Genomic DNA, 20,072 nt, shown 5'->3' with positions numbered 1-20,072 from the left:
TTTAAGGGACGTATATTATTTCGAACCTACCTCCTTGGAAATTTTACTAAACTCCTTGCCGTATTTCTCCAGGCCCTTGAGAAAACATTCCAGTTCTTGGGAGGACCATTTCATTTGGAAGGAGTTGGATTGCGTCTGCAAGAGATTCAAAACTGCCGTGGCCGTATTGCCTTGGGCCTGTAGCAATGTGTGTAGAGCCACCTCTTCTGTGTGGCTACCCAGAGGCACGGCCGAAGATTTACTCAAGTCGATGAAACGCATTAGAATTTTCTCATCTGGCTGGCATTCTGGACGCCACATCAACTCCGCCGTTACGGTTTCTTCGATGTCAGCCGTCTGGGTGGGCTGATTAAATGCAGGTATCGCAGCCTGATAGGCGGAGCCCAAGTTCACCTTGGACTCATCCGAGAAATCCACCAAACCCACGGGGTCATCGTCAAAATCATCGAAATTGTCAAAGGAGAGCAGAGAGCAACCCAGCTCCTTGAGAACGTTGCAATAGAGCCCATGACCCTTGCGTTCTGGATTAAGGATGGGTGCCGGTGTATAGTGGGTCCTGGAGGGTTTGCGCAACTTCGATTTGTAGGGCGAGAGGGCCTGATATTTGGAATATGATTGGGAGTTGGAGGAGTCGTGGGACGAAGAATGCAAACCTCCGGCCTTCAGGCGTCTTTTGAGTATGGAATTTGTTTGATTGGAGAGGGGTTGCAACGACGTAGATGTGGAGTGATGCAGGGAGGAATATGTGTGGCCACTCCGTGAGGGAGCCAATATTCGATTGCTGGACTGATGTTGTGCCGGGGCGTTCAGGTGATTGCTGCCACCACTACTGCCGCAGCTACTGGAAATGGCCTCGGGTTGCGCTTCTAATTTGATTTCAATTTTATCGGTGGTACCACTGGTGGCATAGATTATTGGTTGCATTAAGGCCTCGTTGAGAGAGTTGATGTGTTGTTGTTGTTGCTGCTGCTGCTGGGAAGAAGCCATAAAATGTGGTTGTTGCTGCTGTTGGGATATCTGTGCATTTCCTGGGTTTTGGGAGCTTTGTACTTGTGGTGTTGTTGTTATTGTTTGTACATTATAATGTATTGTTGTTGCTGCTGTTGTTGTGCTGCTGGTGGTGGTGGACACATTCGGGGAGCTTTGTAGGTTATTTGGGGGTAAACTCAAAATCAGTTGATTCACATCGTTGGTGGTGGACACCTGGCCACCATCCAGGCTCAATTTGAGAGACGTCTGTTGTTGTTGTTGTTGGCTGGAAACTCCTTGATGGCTGTAGCCCAGGTTTTGGCTCAAGTGTTGCTGAAGTTGCTGTTGTTGTTGTTGAGGAATGTTTGGCATTTGCTGTGTCTGTTGTTGTTGCTGTTGCATGGAATTGACAATTTTCAGTTGACCAAAATCGCGGGGTGACGACGAAAGCAGTGGGTCCTCGGAGTTGGGCATCATTTGCGATTGCAGACTCAGGCCCGGCAGATAATACAAATCGATGATATTTTCCTGTTGACTTTCACAGTTCAAATTAATTTGATCATCCGTGAGGACCTCCCGTAACACTTCCTTCACCTCCTCGGCGGTGCCAATGCCACTGGTAAAAAAGGACTCGGACAGGGGCGAGGTGGCATTTCTGGAATCGCTTAGGAATTCTTGATCTTCGTCGAGAAAGGCAAATTCCCGCAAATCACATTCGGTGTCGGCCCCAGAGCCACTCAGCAAATCTTCCACCTTGATGTTGGAATCGAAGGAATGGTCCTCGAGGACATTTTTCAATTTCAAGCCACCATCATTATCCTGATCACCGGGACCATTGTTACCACCGCCGCCACCACCCCCACCGCTCAGCAGGGACTCATTGAAGAAAATGTTTTGATTATCGCCAAAATGATGATTGTCCTCAATGTAGGGCGAAGTTTGGGTAACATTTTCATGGCTCGAGGGGGGTGTGGGATAGGCCAGGGGCGAGTGCAGTGGAGAATTTAAATTTCCAGCAAATTGATGGCCCTTCAAATCATTTGGCAAACTCAAGGTGTGGGAACGCAGGTTGTTTTGACTAAGGATAGACGATGACGACGTGGACATGGATGACGAAGAATTCTGCATGATCAGCTGCTCTTTGGAATGGAAATGTTGGAAATTTGGTAAAGTTTGTTGTTGTTGCTGTTGTTGGCAGGTATTTTGATAGTGCTGCTGCTGCTGCTGCTGAGAGTCCATAATATTACCACCACTCGTATTACTACTCTCCATAACCTCAAAGTGTTCGGAATGTTCAGAGGTTGTGGGTGGGGTATTAAGGCTATTACTCTCCAGCTTTAGACCATGATCAGCGGCATTGTTGGCCTCTTCGCTCAGCAATTGCATGGTGTCCACGGTTTGCAGCAACATTTCAGCCTCACTGACATTATAGACCTCAGCATCGCCAAACAAGCCCCCAGCAGCCTCACTTGTATAGGTGACCGTATACACCTCACCACTGTTGCTGTCCGATCCCTGGGCAATGGTCAGCGACAAGGGAGTGCCATCGGCCAGAGTTAGATTTGTCGTGGTGGTGTTGCTATTTTGATTCTGATGTTGTTGCTGCTGCTGCTGAAGGTGTTGCTGCTGCTGTGACATTTGTTGTTCATCGGCGGGTTTCTTCATTTTCCCTTTGGTGGTGACCACCTGCACCTCTGAGGGTATTATGACACTGCAATTGTTTTTATTCGTAATTATCTGACGTGATATTCCGCCCAGCGGCATATTGGGATTGGATTGTTTCTGGGTCACCGCTATGCGGGTGCCACGTTTCAACAATTCTATGAGGGTTGAGTCTTTGGGATCGGTTGATGTGGAACGAGAGGTCGTTGTATTGATCGTTGTTGCTGCTCCCGCTGCTGCTGCTGAGCTGGATGTTATGGCCTGGAGTTTCGTTGAATTTGTGGACGTAGAGGCAGTGGTTGTACCCACACCTATGTTGTTCATTGTCTTTTGTTGTTGTTGTTGTGGTTTGTTATTGTTGTTGCTGTAAATCTCTATACTTTGTGGTAGATTCATGTCAGGCATATTGAGCATGGTTTTGGGGGAATTTTTAATATTTGTTGTTGTGGTGGTTGTTGAAGTTGCTGTCATTTGTTGTTGTTGTTGCTGTTGCTGCTGTTGTTGGTGATTCTGCTGCCCGTTTATTGTATTCTGTTTGGGATTCAGAAAACTGTCCAAATCACTAATTGATCGTCGCATTGTTGTTGGATTGCCTTGATTGTTGTTTGAGGGCGGAGCAGGAACGGCAAAGGCACCCTGGAAAAAACGGGAGGAAAATGGAAAATAGAGATAAATATATAAAGATAAAGAAAAAAATGTAGAAACAAATTTGGAAAATATCGGTCGATCTTGCCCGCAGCTGAATACCCCCAGAATATACCCAAATACATAAATACGGACTTGGGCCATGTAAGATCTGCGACTGGCGAAACGGCTGAAGCTAGAATCTTAACAATTTTCATGTGTGGGCCACAGTTGATGTGTGGGGGTGATTTATGGAGGGATTTTGGAACTTCGAGCTAAAAATGTACTAAAAGTTACTGAAAATTAAATCCACAAAATCGGACAAAAGCATAGAGCTAGAATTTTGGAATTTGCAATGAGGGTCGCTGGGTGTGAGATAGAGGTATGAATGCTCTTTGGAAATTCGAAGTATGAGGGTACAAAAAGTACTTAAATGCACCAAATTCGGTAATATAACTTAGAAGCTAGATTTCTCAAATATGGGTTGTGGGTCGCTGATCGGATGAAGGATTGATTCTGCAAGTATACTAAAAGTACAAAAACGCTCTAAATTTGGCACCACTAAATAGAAGCTAGAATTCTAAAATTTTGATCGAAAATCGCTGATGGGGTGTAAGATAGAAGTACCAAAGTTTTTTTTTTTTTTTTGGAAATTTAGAACATACAGAGAGATGTAATCAAATTCAGACTGCTGTTATTTCTAAGCCACTCGTCCGACAGCTGTTAAAATTATTCCACTGACAGCTCATTATATTGTTTACAAGCGTACAAAAGCATTTTGGTGAGAATTTTCCAGAACAAAAGTTATTCGTGATGGAATTCAAGCGTGATAGTGAGATTTCTTTATATTTGGCTGGAAAACCACAAGTGGCTATCGTTAGAGCACTCCAGCATTTAAATGTGAATAAATCTTTTGTGTCTCGTACCATCGCTCGTTACCGTGATACTGGTAGCGTAGCCCGACGGCAGGGAAGTGGACGGAAGAAAACAGCAACATCAGCAGAAATGGTTCGAAAAGTAAAGAAGCGACTTGATCGAAACCCGCGTCGCATTGGCTGAAAAATGGCTCGTGAGCAGAACATATCATAATATTCCATTCGGCAAATATTGAAGAAAGGAGCTGGAGGTAAGGCCATTGAAATTCCCAAAAGTGCAAGAACTTACACCGCAACAGAAGGAAAATAGACTCAAAAGAGCTAAAGAGTTGCTTCGCTTGGCCGAAGGTAGTGAACTGCCGAATTTGCTTTTCTCCAATGAGAAAACATTTGTTGTCCAGAAGTTTGTAAAGAGGTCAGCTGAAAATGTGCACCTTCAGTTGGCCACCAGAACTCAACCGCAGGCCATGGTCATGGTGTGGGTCGCCATAACAGCCGATGGTCGCTTTCCGCTCATATTAATCGATCGTGGCATCAGAATAAATGCCGAATATTATCGCAAAAATATTCTAGAGGGTGAATTAAAGCCTTGGGCACGCAAACATTTTGGCTGCAGACCTGGGACATTCCAACAGGACTCAGCACCATCACACTCAGCACGCGCCACCCAAGAATGGTTACAAAATGAGGTTGCTCGCTTCATTTTCAGCGCACGATGGCCACCAAAATCTCCGGATACCAACCCGTTGGACTATTGTATCTGGAGTAGTTTGGAAAGCAAGGTTGGCACAAAAAAATACCAAAGTGTCAATCACCTCAAGCAAGCGCTTCGCCGGGAATGGGCCAAAATATCGCAGAGCAACATTCGGGCAGCACGTGACGGTTTCATTGGCCGTTTGAAGGCCATAATTCGTGCCAAAGGTGACCAATTCGAACAAATCTAAACTTATTCTAAAATTTGATGCTATTTCCGACATTTTTTGCTTTCATTCAATAAAATTAAAAAATTAAAAATTATGACGTTTGACTTTGTTGTAGTTTTTTATCTCACCCTGTATAATTTTCGAAAAGGACTAAATTTGTTGAAATTTGAAAATAGCTATAATTAGACCCTAGGTCAAATCCGTTTCAGAACATGTGGAGCCTAAGGATTGTCGTCCGTCCTTCTGTCTCTCTCTCTCTCTCTCTGGCTGATGCACACTATACTCTCGAAGGGAGTATTTGATTTGGATCAAGCTTAGTACGCCGTAATATTATTATCTAAATTAGAGCGAGGTTCGGAGATGAGAAAAATCGGTTCGGTAGCACATTCCAATATTTTCCGGTATCTAACTCACAACGGGCAAAATTTGGAATAATTATAACACTCATGAAATTTATCCGATCTCTTAAAATTTTACACATGGCATTTTTGAGTGGTACAGTATTTATACCCTCCACCATACTATGGAGGGTATATTAAATTTGTCATTCCGTTTGTAACTCCTATATATATTCTTGATCAGCGTAAAATTCTATGTCGATTTAGCCATGTCCGTCTGCCTGTCTGTTTGTTGTAATCACGCTATCTTTCGAACGAATTGAGATACAAGGCTAAAATTTTGCACACCTGTTTATTTTTCCAGTAGACAGGTTAAGTTCGTAAATGGGCCATGTAGGTCCAAGTTATCATATAGCCCCCATATGACGATATCTCCCGATATTCGGTATTTTGATGATTTTAGCGACATTATTCATCTGAATTATTTCAAATTTGGTATTTCAAGTTCGAAATGGGTACAACAGCCTATGACAGAAAATTATCTGGGCAGGTCCAAGTCTTCGTATAGCCTCCATATAACGGTACCTCCCTATATTCGGTATTTTGATGATTTTTGCGGCATTATTCACCGGAATTCTTTCAAATTTGGTATTTGAGATTCGTGATGGATACTACAGCCTATGACAGAAAATTGTCTGTGCAGGTCAACGTCTTCGTATAGCCTCCATATAACGGTACCTCCCAAAATTCGGTATTTTGATGAGTTTAGCTCCATTATTAACCGGAATTGTTTCAAATTACGTATTTAGAGTTCGTAATGGGAACTACAGTCTGTGACAGAAAAATGTCTATGCAGGTCCAGGTCTCCGTATAGACCCCAATATAACGGCAATATTCGGTATTTTTAAAATTTAACAGAATTTTTTAAGGATTTTATTTTTTTTTTAAATTTCCAAATTCGTTCCAAATGGTGAAGGGTATTCAAAGTTCGGCCCGGCCAAAATTACTTTATGTACGCATTTAATTCGAATTCTGTCGAAAGGTAAACAGCGACTCTCAAATTTCAGATGACAGAGATGTTTGTTCGAATTATCAAAAATGCAGTCAAATTTCTTTATAGCTTTCGAACACCTTTTTAACCATTTACGATAACTATTTCGAATATTCCTGGGAACGCAAAAGGGAACCCACTTAGCAAATTTCACATTCTCAGCTCTATCCGCTCAATGAATTTATACGTTGTATAACATTTTGTGTCAAATCATTTTGTAAATTCATAATTTGACATGCTACGATCCTGTTTATAGGGTCCGCTTTCGGTTTTCCATCCAAGTTATCTTTGTATTGTTATAGGTTTCCTGGGAATATTAATCCAAAATTTTCAAAAAATTTGGAAGAGGGGTAAATTTTCCCCTTACACGCCCATACGAGTTCTCTCTTGTTAGCTCCACTTTTACAATCTTCAGAGATTTTCCATTGATTTAAAAAAAATGCAGTTTTTTTTTCTTCTACTATTCCCAGTTCCATTCAAAAGTTCTCACATTTCAATGTTTGTATTTAAGTAAATAATCAAATGTTGAAGGTATTTTTCTGTCATGAAATGTACTAAAATTTCCTTATTTCCTAATTTATTCCCTAATTTAACCCACCCCACCGCCAACCTACCTTATTCAAATCTTTACTCCTTTTGCTGATGATTTTCTCCTCGATCAAAGCCCGAACACCAATGCTCGCCGTCTGCAGGGGTGGGCCATTGTTTTCTTTCTTTTCGCTTTTCTTCGTTTCGGGATCCTTTTTAAAGTAGCCACCGTGCAGACGCATGTGGCCATTCAAGGCGGGTACATTTTTAAATTTGCGATGGCAAAGATTGCATTCGACGGGCTTTTGATCGATTTTCACCAAATTAAAGAGTTGAGGATTTGACATGGCATTGGAGAGGTCAATATCGATTTCTTCCTCTTTGACTTTGGTGGTGACCACAGAGGCCGCTTCACCTGATGCACTCGAATCTGTGGTGATTTCATCTACGGTTATGGCCACATTTTGGGAGGAGTTGAGCTGCGAATAAAGACATGAATTTATTAATTCTTCAATACCGTAAACATTTTTAACCTTACCAATTGCATATTCCATGTCCTGGGTCTTGGCGCCTGCTGCTGCTGTTGATTTGCCACTACGGCCGGCTGGGGATTTGTATCAATTTTATATGACTGAGAACTCGTGGGTGATGAGACGGTAACCTGGGCCGTTGTTTGCTTGGTTTGTCGCATAATTTTACTTATCAAATCCAATTGTTCACGTGTCAGACCATCTCCTTCCAAATTGCCACTATTATCGGTCAGGGTTATTGTGGCCCCCGGGCCAGAGGTTATACTACTTGTCGACGACATTGAGGATGTTGTAGAGGTGGGTGACAGCAGGGTAACACCTGTTGTCTTCAAGGGTACATTTAAAGCTTTCAATTCTTCTTCGGTTAAAGCTATACCAGTGGCGGCATCTACCACTGTGCCACCGTTCGACAGATATGTTCCTAGACAGGTGGCACCGTCCGGTGAACTGGCATCACCTGAAAAATGAAATGTTAGTTGTATTTGTGTTCTATTTTTATACCCTCCACCATACATAGTATGGATGGTATATTAAGTTCGTCACTCCCTTTGTAACTTATCGAAATAATAATTGAGCGTAAAATTCTAAGACGATTCTTTATTTGTTTTGACTCTAGCGTTATACAACAGTCGGACGGACGGAGAGGGCTAGTCCGTCCGACTCTTGTAATAACGCTAAAGTCAAAACGAATAAAGATAGGAAGCTAAAGTATTGCACAGCTCAGCCTTTGTATACAGGAAGGTCAAGTTCGAAGATAGGCTATATCGGTCCACGATATCGCATGACCCCCATATAACGGTGCCTCCCGATATTCGGCATTTTGATACTTGTACCTAATTTTTTCAATGAAATTGTCTGAAAAATCACAAAAGGAGTTCCTTCTGAGTAATTTACCCCCTGGAAGAGTAGTGTCTACATAGGTCTACGATATCGTATATCCCCCATATAACGGTACCCCCCGATATTCGGACGATTTTAGTGACTCAATACACCTGAATCGTTTCAAATTTCGTATTCGAAGTTTGTAATGGGTACTACAGCCCATGCCTAAAAATTTCGTTTGCAGGTCCACGTCTTTGTATGGCACCCATATAACAGAACCTCCCGATATTCGGTATTTTTAAGATTTTAGCGAGTTAATTCACTTGAATTGTTTCAAATTTCGAATTCGAAGTTTGTAATGGGTACAATAGTCTATGACTAAAAATTTCGTTTGCAGGCCCACGTCTCCGTATAGTCTCCATATAGGATACCTCCTAATATTCGGTGTTTTGATGACTTTAGCGACATTATTCGTATTTAGAGTTTGTAATGGGAACTACAGTCTATGATAAAAATTGTCTACACAGGTCCAGGTCTTCGTATAGGCCGCATACAGGGTGAGATGAAAAAACTGCAACCAAATTCAGACTGCTGTCATTTCTAAGCCACTCGTCCGACAGCTGTTAAAATTATTCGTGATGGAATTCAAGCGTGATTGTGTAATTCCGTTATATTTGGCTGGAAAACCACAAGTGGCTATCGTAAGAGCTCTCCAGCATTTAAATGTGAATAAATCTTTTGTGTCTCGTACCATCGCTCGTTACCGTGACACCTGTAGCGTCAAGGATGTGGACGGAAGAAAACAGCAACATCAGCAGAAATGTTTCGAAAAGTGAAGAAGCGACTTGATCGAAACCCGCGTCGCAGTGGCCGAAAAATGGCTCGTGAGCTGAACATATCGCAATATTCCATTCGGCAAATATTGAAAAATGAGCTCGGGGTAAAGCCATTGAAATTCCAAAAAGTGCAAGAACTTATACCGCAAAGGAGAGAAAATGGGCTCAAAAGATCTAAAGAGTTGCTTCGCTTGGCCGAAAGTGGTGAACTGCCGAATTTGGTTTTCTCCGATGAGTAAACATTCCTTGTGCACCTTCGGTTGGCCACCAGAACTCAAGCGCCGGCCATAGTGATGATGTGGGCCGCAACAACAGTCGATGGTCGCTCTCTGCTCCTATTAATCGATCGTGGCATCAGAATAAATGCCGAATATTATCGCGAAATTCGCGATATTCTGGAAGGTGTATTAAATCCTTGGGCACACAAACATTTTAGCCGCAGACCTTGGACATTCCAACAGGACTCAGCACCATCGCACTCAGCACGCGCCATCCAAGAATGGTTACAAAATTAGGTTCCACGCTTCATTTCCAGCGCATAATGGCCACCAAAATCTTGTGTCTGGAGTAGTTTCGAAAGCAAGGTTGGTACTAAAAAATGCAAAAGTGTCGATCACCTCAAGCAAGCGCTTCGCCGGGAATGGGCCAAAATACCCCCATATATCGGCACCTTGCGAGATTTTAACAGAATGTTTAATGGATTTTATTTTTATTTTTTGAAAATGTCCTAAATTGTTCCAAATGGTGGTTGGTATTCAAAGTTCGTCCCGGCCGAATTTACTGCTTTTTTACTTGTTTTTTCTCACCCCGTTTATCAGTACCTCTCTTTATTCGGTATTTTAACAATTTTAGGTACAATCTTCACCGAAATTGTTTGAAATTTCGTATTTGAAGTTCCTAATAGGTACTGCAGCCTGCGACTGAAAATTGTCTATGCTGGTTCAGGTCTCCGTCCTCCTCCCTTTTTTACATTATTTTTTTTTCAAGTTTAATGTATTTGAATATCGTAGTATATAATGGCTATATTCGGTATTTTTAAGATTTTAACAGGATTTTAAACGGTTTTTATTTATTTATTATTATTAGTATTATTATTATTATTATTATTATTATTATTATTTTATTATTATTATTATTATTATTATTATTATTATTATTATTATTATTATTATTATTATTATTATTATTATTATTATTATTATTATTATTATTATTATTATTATTATTATTATTATTATTATTATTATTATTATTATTATTATTATTATTATTATTATTATTATTATTATTATTATTATTATTATTATTATTATTATTATTATTATTATTATTATTATTATTATTATTATTATTATTATTATTATTATTATTATTATTATTATTATTATTATTATTATTATTTATTTATTTTATTTTATTTATTTATTTATTTATTTTTTTTTTTTTTTGAAGTAGCCGAATATGGGGAAGGGTATTTAAAGTTCGGCCCTGCCGAATTTATGGTTTTTTTAATTGTTTTTGTGCTATTTTTCCGACTTACCGTTTGCCGTGGCAGGGGATAAACTTAGATTTGAATTGGAATTATTATTTTGGGAACCAGACAGAGTTTGATTTTGATGTGGCGTTACAATGCCGGCGTGATGATTTTCCGTATGTCGTCGCAGGGAACGTGCATCACAATACGATTTGCCACAACCTTCAGCTTTGCATTCGTATGGTTTTTTATTCCGATGGGTCATCATATGTCCATTTCTGAAAGAAAAAAAAATAAATTGAAATATATATTAAAAAAAGTTACAAAATATCTACACAATCAACTGAGTTATAGATTGGGCAAAAATTGGTGTCACACACACACACCAGATATTCCTTATCTTAACCTATATAACCCTATACATTTGCTAGTTATTAGTGTGAAAATGAGATATATCATCTTCATTCTTTATGAATTTTCTAACATTAACAAATAAATACCTGAGATTTTTTTGAAAATTATCATAATACTACATTATTAGTATTAATTAATATATATTTAATTTGTCCTACTAATTTCTAATTAATATTAAATATTATTTCTTCATTATTCCAAAAAAAAAAAATTAACAACATTCCATGAAATTTAAGAATTTGTCCATCATCAAATCTTAATATGTGACACATATTTTGACGGCTTCTAATATTTCACCTGCAGATGGCGATGAGGATGTTCTTTTTTTTTTTTTTTTTTTTTTTTTTTAACTTAAGGAGAATCTTTTCATGGCTCGACATGACACAACTCTTTACATGGACTTTTTATCGTCTACTTCGTTCATTCGTTCGTCTCTGACATATGCTTATCACACTGAATGTCTGTTGTTTCACCCACTTAAATGATTTCCGGCACGGTGATGAATTTCTTTGACAGCTACTAAAAAAAATGTGTTAACACGTGGAACAGAATGTGACGCCAACAAATCAAATTCTTTGGTGCCATCCCACCACAAAAACAAAAAAAAATATTTTTTTTTTCTAAACCAACAACATTAATAATAAACAAATTTTTTAAGATGCCACAAAATTGTCATAATCAACTAAATAAACATATAATGGATATTAGGGTGGTTGGGTGCAAATAATGTTATTTATTTCATCATTTTGAATTTCGGATTTTATTATATAATTTCTTTTATTTTTACATTTATTTAGGCACACAGTGGTCACGGTATGTGCGTGGATTTTTTTACCCGATCGAGAATAACCCTATTGAATTAATGTAATTATTTGATCAAAATTTAGATATAGCTCCCATATAAATCTTCGCCCAATTTGTCCTTTATTGTGCAATAAGTGTGTAATATAGACAGATAGAAATCGGTTCAGATCTGAACGTGTCGACCCAAAACGTGTCGCGTCGAAAGAGCGGTTTAGACCTGTTTCTCTGTGTACCAAATCCGTTCAAGATCGGGTTTGCTCCAAACTTGGTACATCGAAATATTACTATCAAACTTAAATCGAGGTCGGAGATGAACATTAGTGGTTCACTTCTTCTTGTATCTCCCCCGGATATCTGATCGGGCCGAATATCTGAAACTTTTTTAGCTGCCTCATGTGAAACATTAATCCCTACCAGAGACTCGTGGATCAACGGATTCCTACCACTAATGTCGACTGGAAACTTTTGTTACACAGACGGCTCAGTGCTAGGGTAGAGAGCGGGACTGGGACCTTTAGGATACAAACAGCGAAATCTCTTTTCGCTTGCCCGATCACAATACGATCCTGCAAGAGGAGGTCCGGGCGATTGCAGAGTATCTCAACTGGCTTAATGCCAACAAGAAATCGGCTACAGTAACTAGTCCTAACGGACAGCAAGACAGCTATAAGGGCTATAACATCCAAAACAGTAACTTCAAAAACTGTTTTGGGATGTATAAATTTAATCAACAACTACTCTCAACACGGCGTAGTACGCATTATGTGGATACCAGGTCATACGGGAGTTAGGGGTAACGAGATAGCAAACTCTCTCTCCAAACCAGGCAGGGAATTAGCAACAATAGACGTAGACAATCCAGTGCCACTAAAAAACGCTCACATATCCTTATGGAACAATGAGAGTGTAGGGAAAACCACAAAAATCTTATGGGGCGATCCCGATGTGATAATGAACCTTTTATTACTAGGTAAAAAAGAGATCAGTGAGGTAACAGGCAACTTTACGGGCACCTGGGCCTAAAAAATTCATCTGTACAAGATAGGATGTGCAGAAAACAACATATGCAGGGCATGTGGGGAAGATGACGAAACATTGGAACAACGACTCCATACCAGACCATAATTTCACAAAGGCAACTGATTTTCAAATATAACAGACTGTAAACTGCCCGCCATCATCAAAAAAACCCTTAGTCTATACCGCACAACAGGCCTATACTGGCTTAAGTGTATGCCCAACAGGACATGCGGCGAATTGCTTCGCCCCTCTTTTCAACCTAACCTAACCTAACCTAACTCCCCCACAAAGGATCTAGATGTAAATAGAAAATAATTTACCTCATAGAACAGTAAAGAATCATCCAAATGAGTACTAAAATTAAATGAAAATTACTAAATCTTACTAAATTTAGTATGAGGTGAAGGGTCAGAAATTCTTAAAATTTGATATTAATGGTTTACTATGGAGATCCATTGTGCAATGGTTTTACTAATATTATCTTCGATAAACTTCAAAATAAAAGGTTAATGCTTTCGGAAAAGGGAACAACTTGAATAATATATAAAACCTTGAAAGTCTTAAAATTTAGTAAGATGTATTAAAAATTAAGTAAATTATTCATTTTGAGTACTAAAAATTAAAAAAGGCAACTTAGTTCGGGCGGGCCGAACTTTTAAAATCTTGAAAAAACTTGAAAAATTTCAAGAACTACTAAGATATGAAAGAAAATACGAAAACATGGACCTGCATAATTTTTTGTCATAGACTGTGGTACCGATTCCGAATTTCAAATACGAAATATAAAAAATTCCGTTGAATAATGTGGCTAATATCAACAAAAAACCGAATAAATGGATGTGCCGTTATATATAATATCGTAGACCTATATAAGAAATTTTGAGAAAATGACATTGAAAAGTTTGGCTAAAATCATGAATATATCGAATATATAGAACTATATAAATAATTCTCTTCCAGGGGGCAAACTACTCAAAAGAAGCTCCTTGTGTGGATTTTCAGAGAATTCCATTGAACAATTTGGCTAAAATCATAAAAATACCAAAACTCGGGAGGTATCGTTATATAGGTGATATACGATATCGTTGACGCATATAGACAATTCTCTTCCAAGGGGTAAAGTAGTCGCAAAAAACTCCTTATGTAGGATTTCAGACAATTCCATTAAAAAATGTGGCTAAAATAATGAAAATATCGAGTATCGGAAGGTGCCGTTGTATGGGGATATACGATATAGTGGACCTATATAGACAATTCTCTTCCAAGGGGAAAACTACTCTTGATGAACTCCTTGTATCGATTTTTAGAGATTTCCATTGAAAAATTTGGCTGTAATCTTCAAAATACCGAAAATCGGGAGGTATCGTTATATGGATATACGATATCGTGGACGTATTTCTACAATTCTCTACCAGGGAGTTAAGTGCTCATAAAGAACTCCTTGTGTAGAATTTCAGACAACTCCACTGAAAAGTGTGGCTAAAATCATCAAAATATCGAATATCAGGGGGTGCCGTTATATGGGGGCTATACGATATCGTGGACATCTTCGAACTTGGCCTGCCTGCAGACAAAAGATGGATCTGTGCAAAATTTTAGCTTCCTATTTCAATTTTATTTTGACTCTAGTGTGATTACAACAGATGGACATGGCTAAACTGGAGGGTATATTAAGTTTGTCATTCAATTTGTCATACATTTAGACCCAATAAAGTACAGGGTTGCCCATATTCGACGGACCCATCTGGCAACGCCATAACTTTTGACAGAGATGTCACATCGCTTAATGACATAACACGCGAGCGCTCTGAAATATATGAAATTTACATTCAACAGAAGAAGTCAATTGTGAAAACTCAACGTGCTTTTAAAACATTAAAAAATGTGAGAAGTGCACCTTCTAAGAACACCATTAAACGTTTATACGAAAAATTTTCGACTGGTAAGGCTCTTTCTAATCCGAAGAGGCCATATAAAAGTCGACCAAGGCGATCGGCCGAGAAGAGTCCCCAAGAACATCCCAAAAACGCCGTTCTCAGCAGTTGGGCATGGCTCGGTCCACTTTACAACGGATTATTCGCATTGATTTGCATTTGTTCCCGTACAAAATTCAATTGACGCAAAGAATGTTGCCTGCGGATAAGCCTCGTCGATTGGAATGGGCCCAAAGAGTCATGGGTCCGTCGAATGTGGGCAACCCTGTATATATATTCTTGATCAGCATAAAATTCTATGTCGATATAGCAATGTCCGTCCGTCTGTGGGAATCACCCTAGCTTCCGAACGAAATGAAGTAGGTTGATAAAATTTTACTCAAATATATATTATGTCTGCAGGACTTTTGGTATAGAAAATGAGTCATGTAGGTCCACGTTCGGTATAGCCTATATTCGGTATTTTGATGATTTTTAGCTAACTTATTCACCGATTTTTTTTATTCAAAATTCGCATTTGAGTATTGTAATGGTTTATGACGAAAGTCGTATAGACCCTAAAATAACGGCTACATTCGGTATTTTTAAGATTTTAAAAAACTTTTTAACGGATTTTATTTTTTTGAAAATTGCCAAAATCGTTTCAATCGTGGAGGGTATTCAATGATCGGCCCGCCGAACTTACAGCTTTTTACTTTTTATACCCTCCACCATACTAAGGAGGGTATATTAATTTTGTCATTCCGTTTGTAACTCCTCGAAATACTCATGTAAGACCCAACAAAGTATATATATTCTTGATCAGCGTAAAATTCTAAGACGATTTAGCTATGTCCGTCGGTCCGTCCGTCTGTCTGTCTGTCTGTCTGCCTGTTGTAAACACGCTATCTTTCGAAGAAATTGAGATAGAAGACAAAAATTTTGCACACATGTATATTTTGCCAGTAGTTAAGTTCGTAAATGGGCCATGTAGATCCAAGTTATCATATAGCCCCCATATAACGGTACCTCCCGATATTCGGTATTTTGATGATTTTAGCGACATTATTCACCGGAATAGTTTCAAATTTATTATTTTGAGGTTCGAAATAGATACTACAGCCTGTGACAGAAAATTGTCTGTGCAGGTCCACGTCTTCGTATGGCTCCCATATAACTGTACCTCCCGATATTTGGTATTTTGATGATTTTAGCGACATTATTAATCGGAATTGTTTCAAAATTGGTATTTGAAGTTCGTTATGGGAACTACATTCTGTGACAGAAAATTGTCTGTGCGGGTCCAGGTCTTCGTATAAGCCCCATATATCAGTACAATACCCACCGAAATTGTTTGAGATGTGGTATTTGAAGTTCGTAATGGATGCTACAGCCTGTGACAGAAAATTGTCAATGCTGGTCCAGGTCTTCGCACAGCTCCAATTTAACGGCACCTCCTTATATACGATATTTTGATGATTTTAGCTACATTATTCACTGTTTATTTCAAGTTTCGAATTTGAATATGGTAATGGCTTAAGACAAACAATGCCTATGTAGGCCCACGTCGTATACACCTCAATATAACGGCTATATTCGGTATTTTTAAATTTTAACAGAATTTTTTAAAGATTTTATTTTTTAAAAATTTCCAAATTCTTTGCAAATGGTGGAGGTTATTAAATGTTCGGCCCGGCCGAACTTACTGCTTTTTAAGTTGTTTCCTTTTATTATTTAATTTAATTTTTTTTTTCATTCAAATACTTACAAGTGATCTTGTCGCTTAAATGCCTTCGAGCACATAACACAAACGTATTTCCGTTCGTCGCTGTGCGTCAGTTTATGTTTGGCCAGGGCAGATGCATTTCCAAAAATTTTATTACAAATCTGTAACGAGACGGAAGAAATAAAATAGAAAAAATGCTTCATCATAAATGTAATGTTGACTTAAATATTAAAATAAACCACGAAACAGAAAAATCATAAAAAACCCATTTACAAATAGTCCACACAAATTGTGTGGATACCCACCAAACAAAAAAATATGAAACATGTTTTAATTAGATGACTAGTTACGTTACTCCCCCCGTCCTCTCCCTTCACCCAGCAACTGGATATATTTTGTTCTATTTTCACATTTAGCCATCCATTCATTGAAAAACTATGCGTCATCCCATCACAATGTCCGCAATCCCGTAGCCACTCTTTCCCTCCCTTCCTCCCTCAAAGGGGCATTGAGTCCATCCATGTGAATGATTGTCTAGTTTGTTGTTTTTGTTCTTGTTGTCGAAAGGGTATTATGACGACGAATGGTTACTGTTTTTGTTGTTGCAGCTGTTAATTCTAATTGCGCTGTGGTCTGTAGTTGCTTCATGTATGTCTCGAACAAATTTTTTGTCATTGTTTTTGTTGGTTGTAGTATGCTAAAAGACATACACATATAGTTTACACAGAGAGAAATACATGAGATCAAGGATTTAAAAAAAATGTTTTTAAGAATTAAACCATGTTTTTCATCGGAAATAAAATACGTTTCCTAAGGTCGTGTGTAAAAACATTTCATGGATTTGAAAAATTGAATTTCTAAGATCGACTTATAAAGCCAAACGGTGTGATTGCTAAAAAATATATTTTATGTAAGCGGATTTAATAAACAAATTGTTTTCAAGATTTAAAACGAAAGAACATGGGAAAAAATCTACAATGACGGTGTTTAAAAAAATCTAAATTTAAAAATCGTATTTTCATTAAAACAGATAAATTTTGCCGACAGATGTATACCCTCAGCAAATTCTGGTTTATTTAAACGTATTTTGACTTCTGTTATCATTATTCAAATTGATGGAATTGGTTCCGAAGGAAAGGGCCAATTTTATTAATTTCGTATCGGACCTTAACAAATGTGATATAAATATTGCGACGTTCCAGACTTAGGCTACATTGGCTACTTCCTTCACTTTATATGAGATATGTGATACTTTTAAGAAAATGTGCGTAAGAAGCCAGATATAATCGATGGAAGTATTTAATTTTTATACCCTTCAGCTTGGAAAGAAGGGTATATTAACTTTGTCATTCTGTTTGTAACATCCTTAAATATTCGTCTTAAACCCCATAAAGTATATATATTGATAATCAGCATAAAATTCTAAGTCGATTTAAAGATGTCCGTCTGTCTGTCTGTCTGCACGTCTGTCTGTTGAAATCACGATATAGCCCACATTATTTGACGTAGAGCGCCAAAATTCGGTATTTTGATGTTTTATGATATGTAGGTCATAACGGGTCCCTGAGCGTGTGGCAAAACATTGCATGCATAGGTCCACGTTGTGATATAGCCCCCATATAAAGGTACCTCCCGATATTCGGCATTTTAGTTTTTTTGCCACATTTTTTCACGGATTTGTCTAAAAATTGGTATTTGTGGGTCATAATGGTTTCCAGCTCCGGTGGCGAAACATTGCATGTATAGGTCCACGTTGTGGTATAGCCCCCATATAAACGTACCTCCCGATATTCGGTATTTTAGTTTTTTTTGGCACTTTTTTTACGGATTTTCTGAAAATTGGTATTTGTTGGTCATAATGGTTTCCAGCTCCGGTGGCGAAACATTGCATGTATGGGTCCATGATTTGGTATAGCCCCCATATAACGGTACCTCCCGATATTCAGTATTTTGATGGTTTTTGCCACATTTTTTGTGTTTTACCAGAAGGTTACCAGAGTGGGCCGATATATTTCATCTTCAGACCAGACTTTGGGATAATAAAAATATTGTGATTTGTAGATAATGGGCCACTTATTTCACATTTTTTAAGAGTTATGTTCAATATTTTAATTCTTTGTGGGAGAGGTACGTACCTGACCTAGCACTGATGCAAATATTACGATTTGCAATGTTGGAGAAAAATCGGATTATCCTTTCTCATTTTGTGCAGTAAACGTGTTTTTGAAAATTTCGACCTTTTGTGGGGAGGTACAAAAAGAGTGGACCGAAATTGTCCATCTCCGAACTCAATCTGACTTTGATATTATAATATTACGATGCAGCTATTTAAGACCAAATGGGATACTCCCTTCGAGAGTTATCGTGCGCACCAGCCAGTCAAACAGAGAGACAGATGGACGGACGGATTCCAAATGTCTAAAACCGTTATTTCGATGAGGCATGCCATATGGCTGAAGGTATAAAAATGTATTGTGGGACTTTTCCAAGGCCACACAGTTTTCCAATAAAAGACAAGTTGGTCTCATCATAAAGGAGCACCATATCTATATCACTGTTGGTTTCTAGGATATAGATATGGTGGTGGAGAATCGTTATTACCAAGATACATTGATATATATATATATATATATATATATATATATATATATATATATATATATATATATATATATATATATATATATATATATATTTGACCAGCAAAATTGGGAAATTTATCCACGAAATAGAAAAAAAATTGAATTTTGAATAATAAAATGAACTGGTGGAACGAATCTAAAATTTTAAGGTGAACTTCCCGCTAACGAAGTTTATGGCATAAATATATTTTTCCAATGAATATCGAAACCATTTGTTTTTCTCAGTGTTACTTCTTTGCTCATAGCTTGTCAAGAACACATTTCATTTTTGTCTTGCTTGAGAATGAAATGGAAAAAAAAAAACGTAATGAAATTAAAAGAAAATGCATTCCTTTATGTTTTCAGGTTTTTTTGTTCGTCTTCGTCTCTTCTTTTTGCTGAAACTAATTGGTATAGTTTCGTAATTTTTTTCCTTTCCTCTAACAAGACGATGCGTAAACGCACACACACACGAGTTGTCTGCGTTATGCTTTTATTTAAAATGTGATTACCCAGTATTTTTCCCTCAGTTGTTGTGATTTAAAATAATTTAATAAGTTTTGGTCAAAATTGCGTTACTTTTCTGTGTGTGTGTGTGTGTTTTTTTTTCCTTTTTTGAATTAATTAGAAATATGTGCTTCGGTTTTGCGTTAGTAATGAGATCAGAAGATTTTTATTAGCAGGCCTTCACAGTGGTTGACGTTCCGTGAAGACGAGACAGAAATTATCAATTAGTAATAACAATGCTTATGATTTGCGGTAATTATTGTTGCAAAAACTGGGGCAAATGATCGAACATGGTATACAATCCAACCATTAAACGTGAATTTTCCTAAGAATATTTTTTGAAGAACGAATCAAGCATCAAACGTTCATGCTATAGTAATGTTCTCTTCAGGAAGATCTATGGTGGCTGAACCACTAAGTATATAAGAGTATAAT

At 38.1% G+C, this 20,072-nt stretch overlaps 1 protein-coding gene across 3 annotated transcripts in view; it reads right to left on the bottom strand.

Moving 5' to 3' along the window:
- Window positions 1–20,072, bottom strand: part of LOC101899089 (homeobox protein 5) — a 68,891-nt gene that overhangs the window by 12,249 nt on the left and 36,570 nt on the right. For all 3 annotated transcript variants that reach the window (XR_009341680.1, XM_059119006.1, XM_059119012.1), the window contains exons 4-8: window positions 16,552–16,670; window positions 10,699–10,910; window positions 7,509–7,957; window positions 7,057–7,449; window positions 31–3,267 (exon numbers count right to left, since the gene is read on the bottom strand). Coding sequence is in view for 2 of the 3 variants with exons in the window: in XM_059119006.1 (XP_058974989.1) it covers window positions 31–3,267; window positions 7,057–7,449; window positions 7,509–7,957; window positions 10,699–10,910; window positions 16,552–16,670 (4,410 nt within the window). In the remaining variant the exon portion in view is untranslated. The remainder of the gene's footprint in view (window positions 1–30; window positions 3,268–7,056; window positions 7,450–7,508; window positions 7,958–10,698; window positions 10,911–16,551; window positions 16,671–20,072) is intronic.

The sequence above is a fragment of the Musca domestica genome, unplaced genomic scaffold, assembly GCF_030504385.1.
Source record: "Musca domestica strain aabys unplaced genomic scaffold, Musca_domestica.polishedcontigs.V.1.1 1, whole genome shotgun sequence".
Lineage (NCBI taxonomy): Eukaryota > Metazoa > Arthropoda > Insecta > Diptera > Muscidae > Musca > Musca domestica.
Note: the sequence above shows the minus strand (reverse complement) of the source record. Positions and strands in the feature narration are given on the sequence as shown.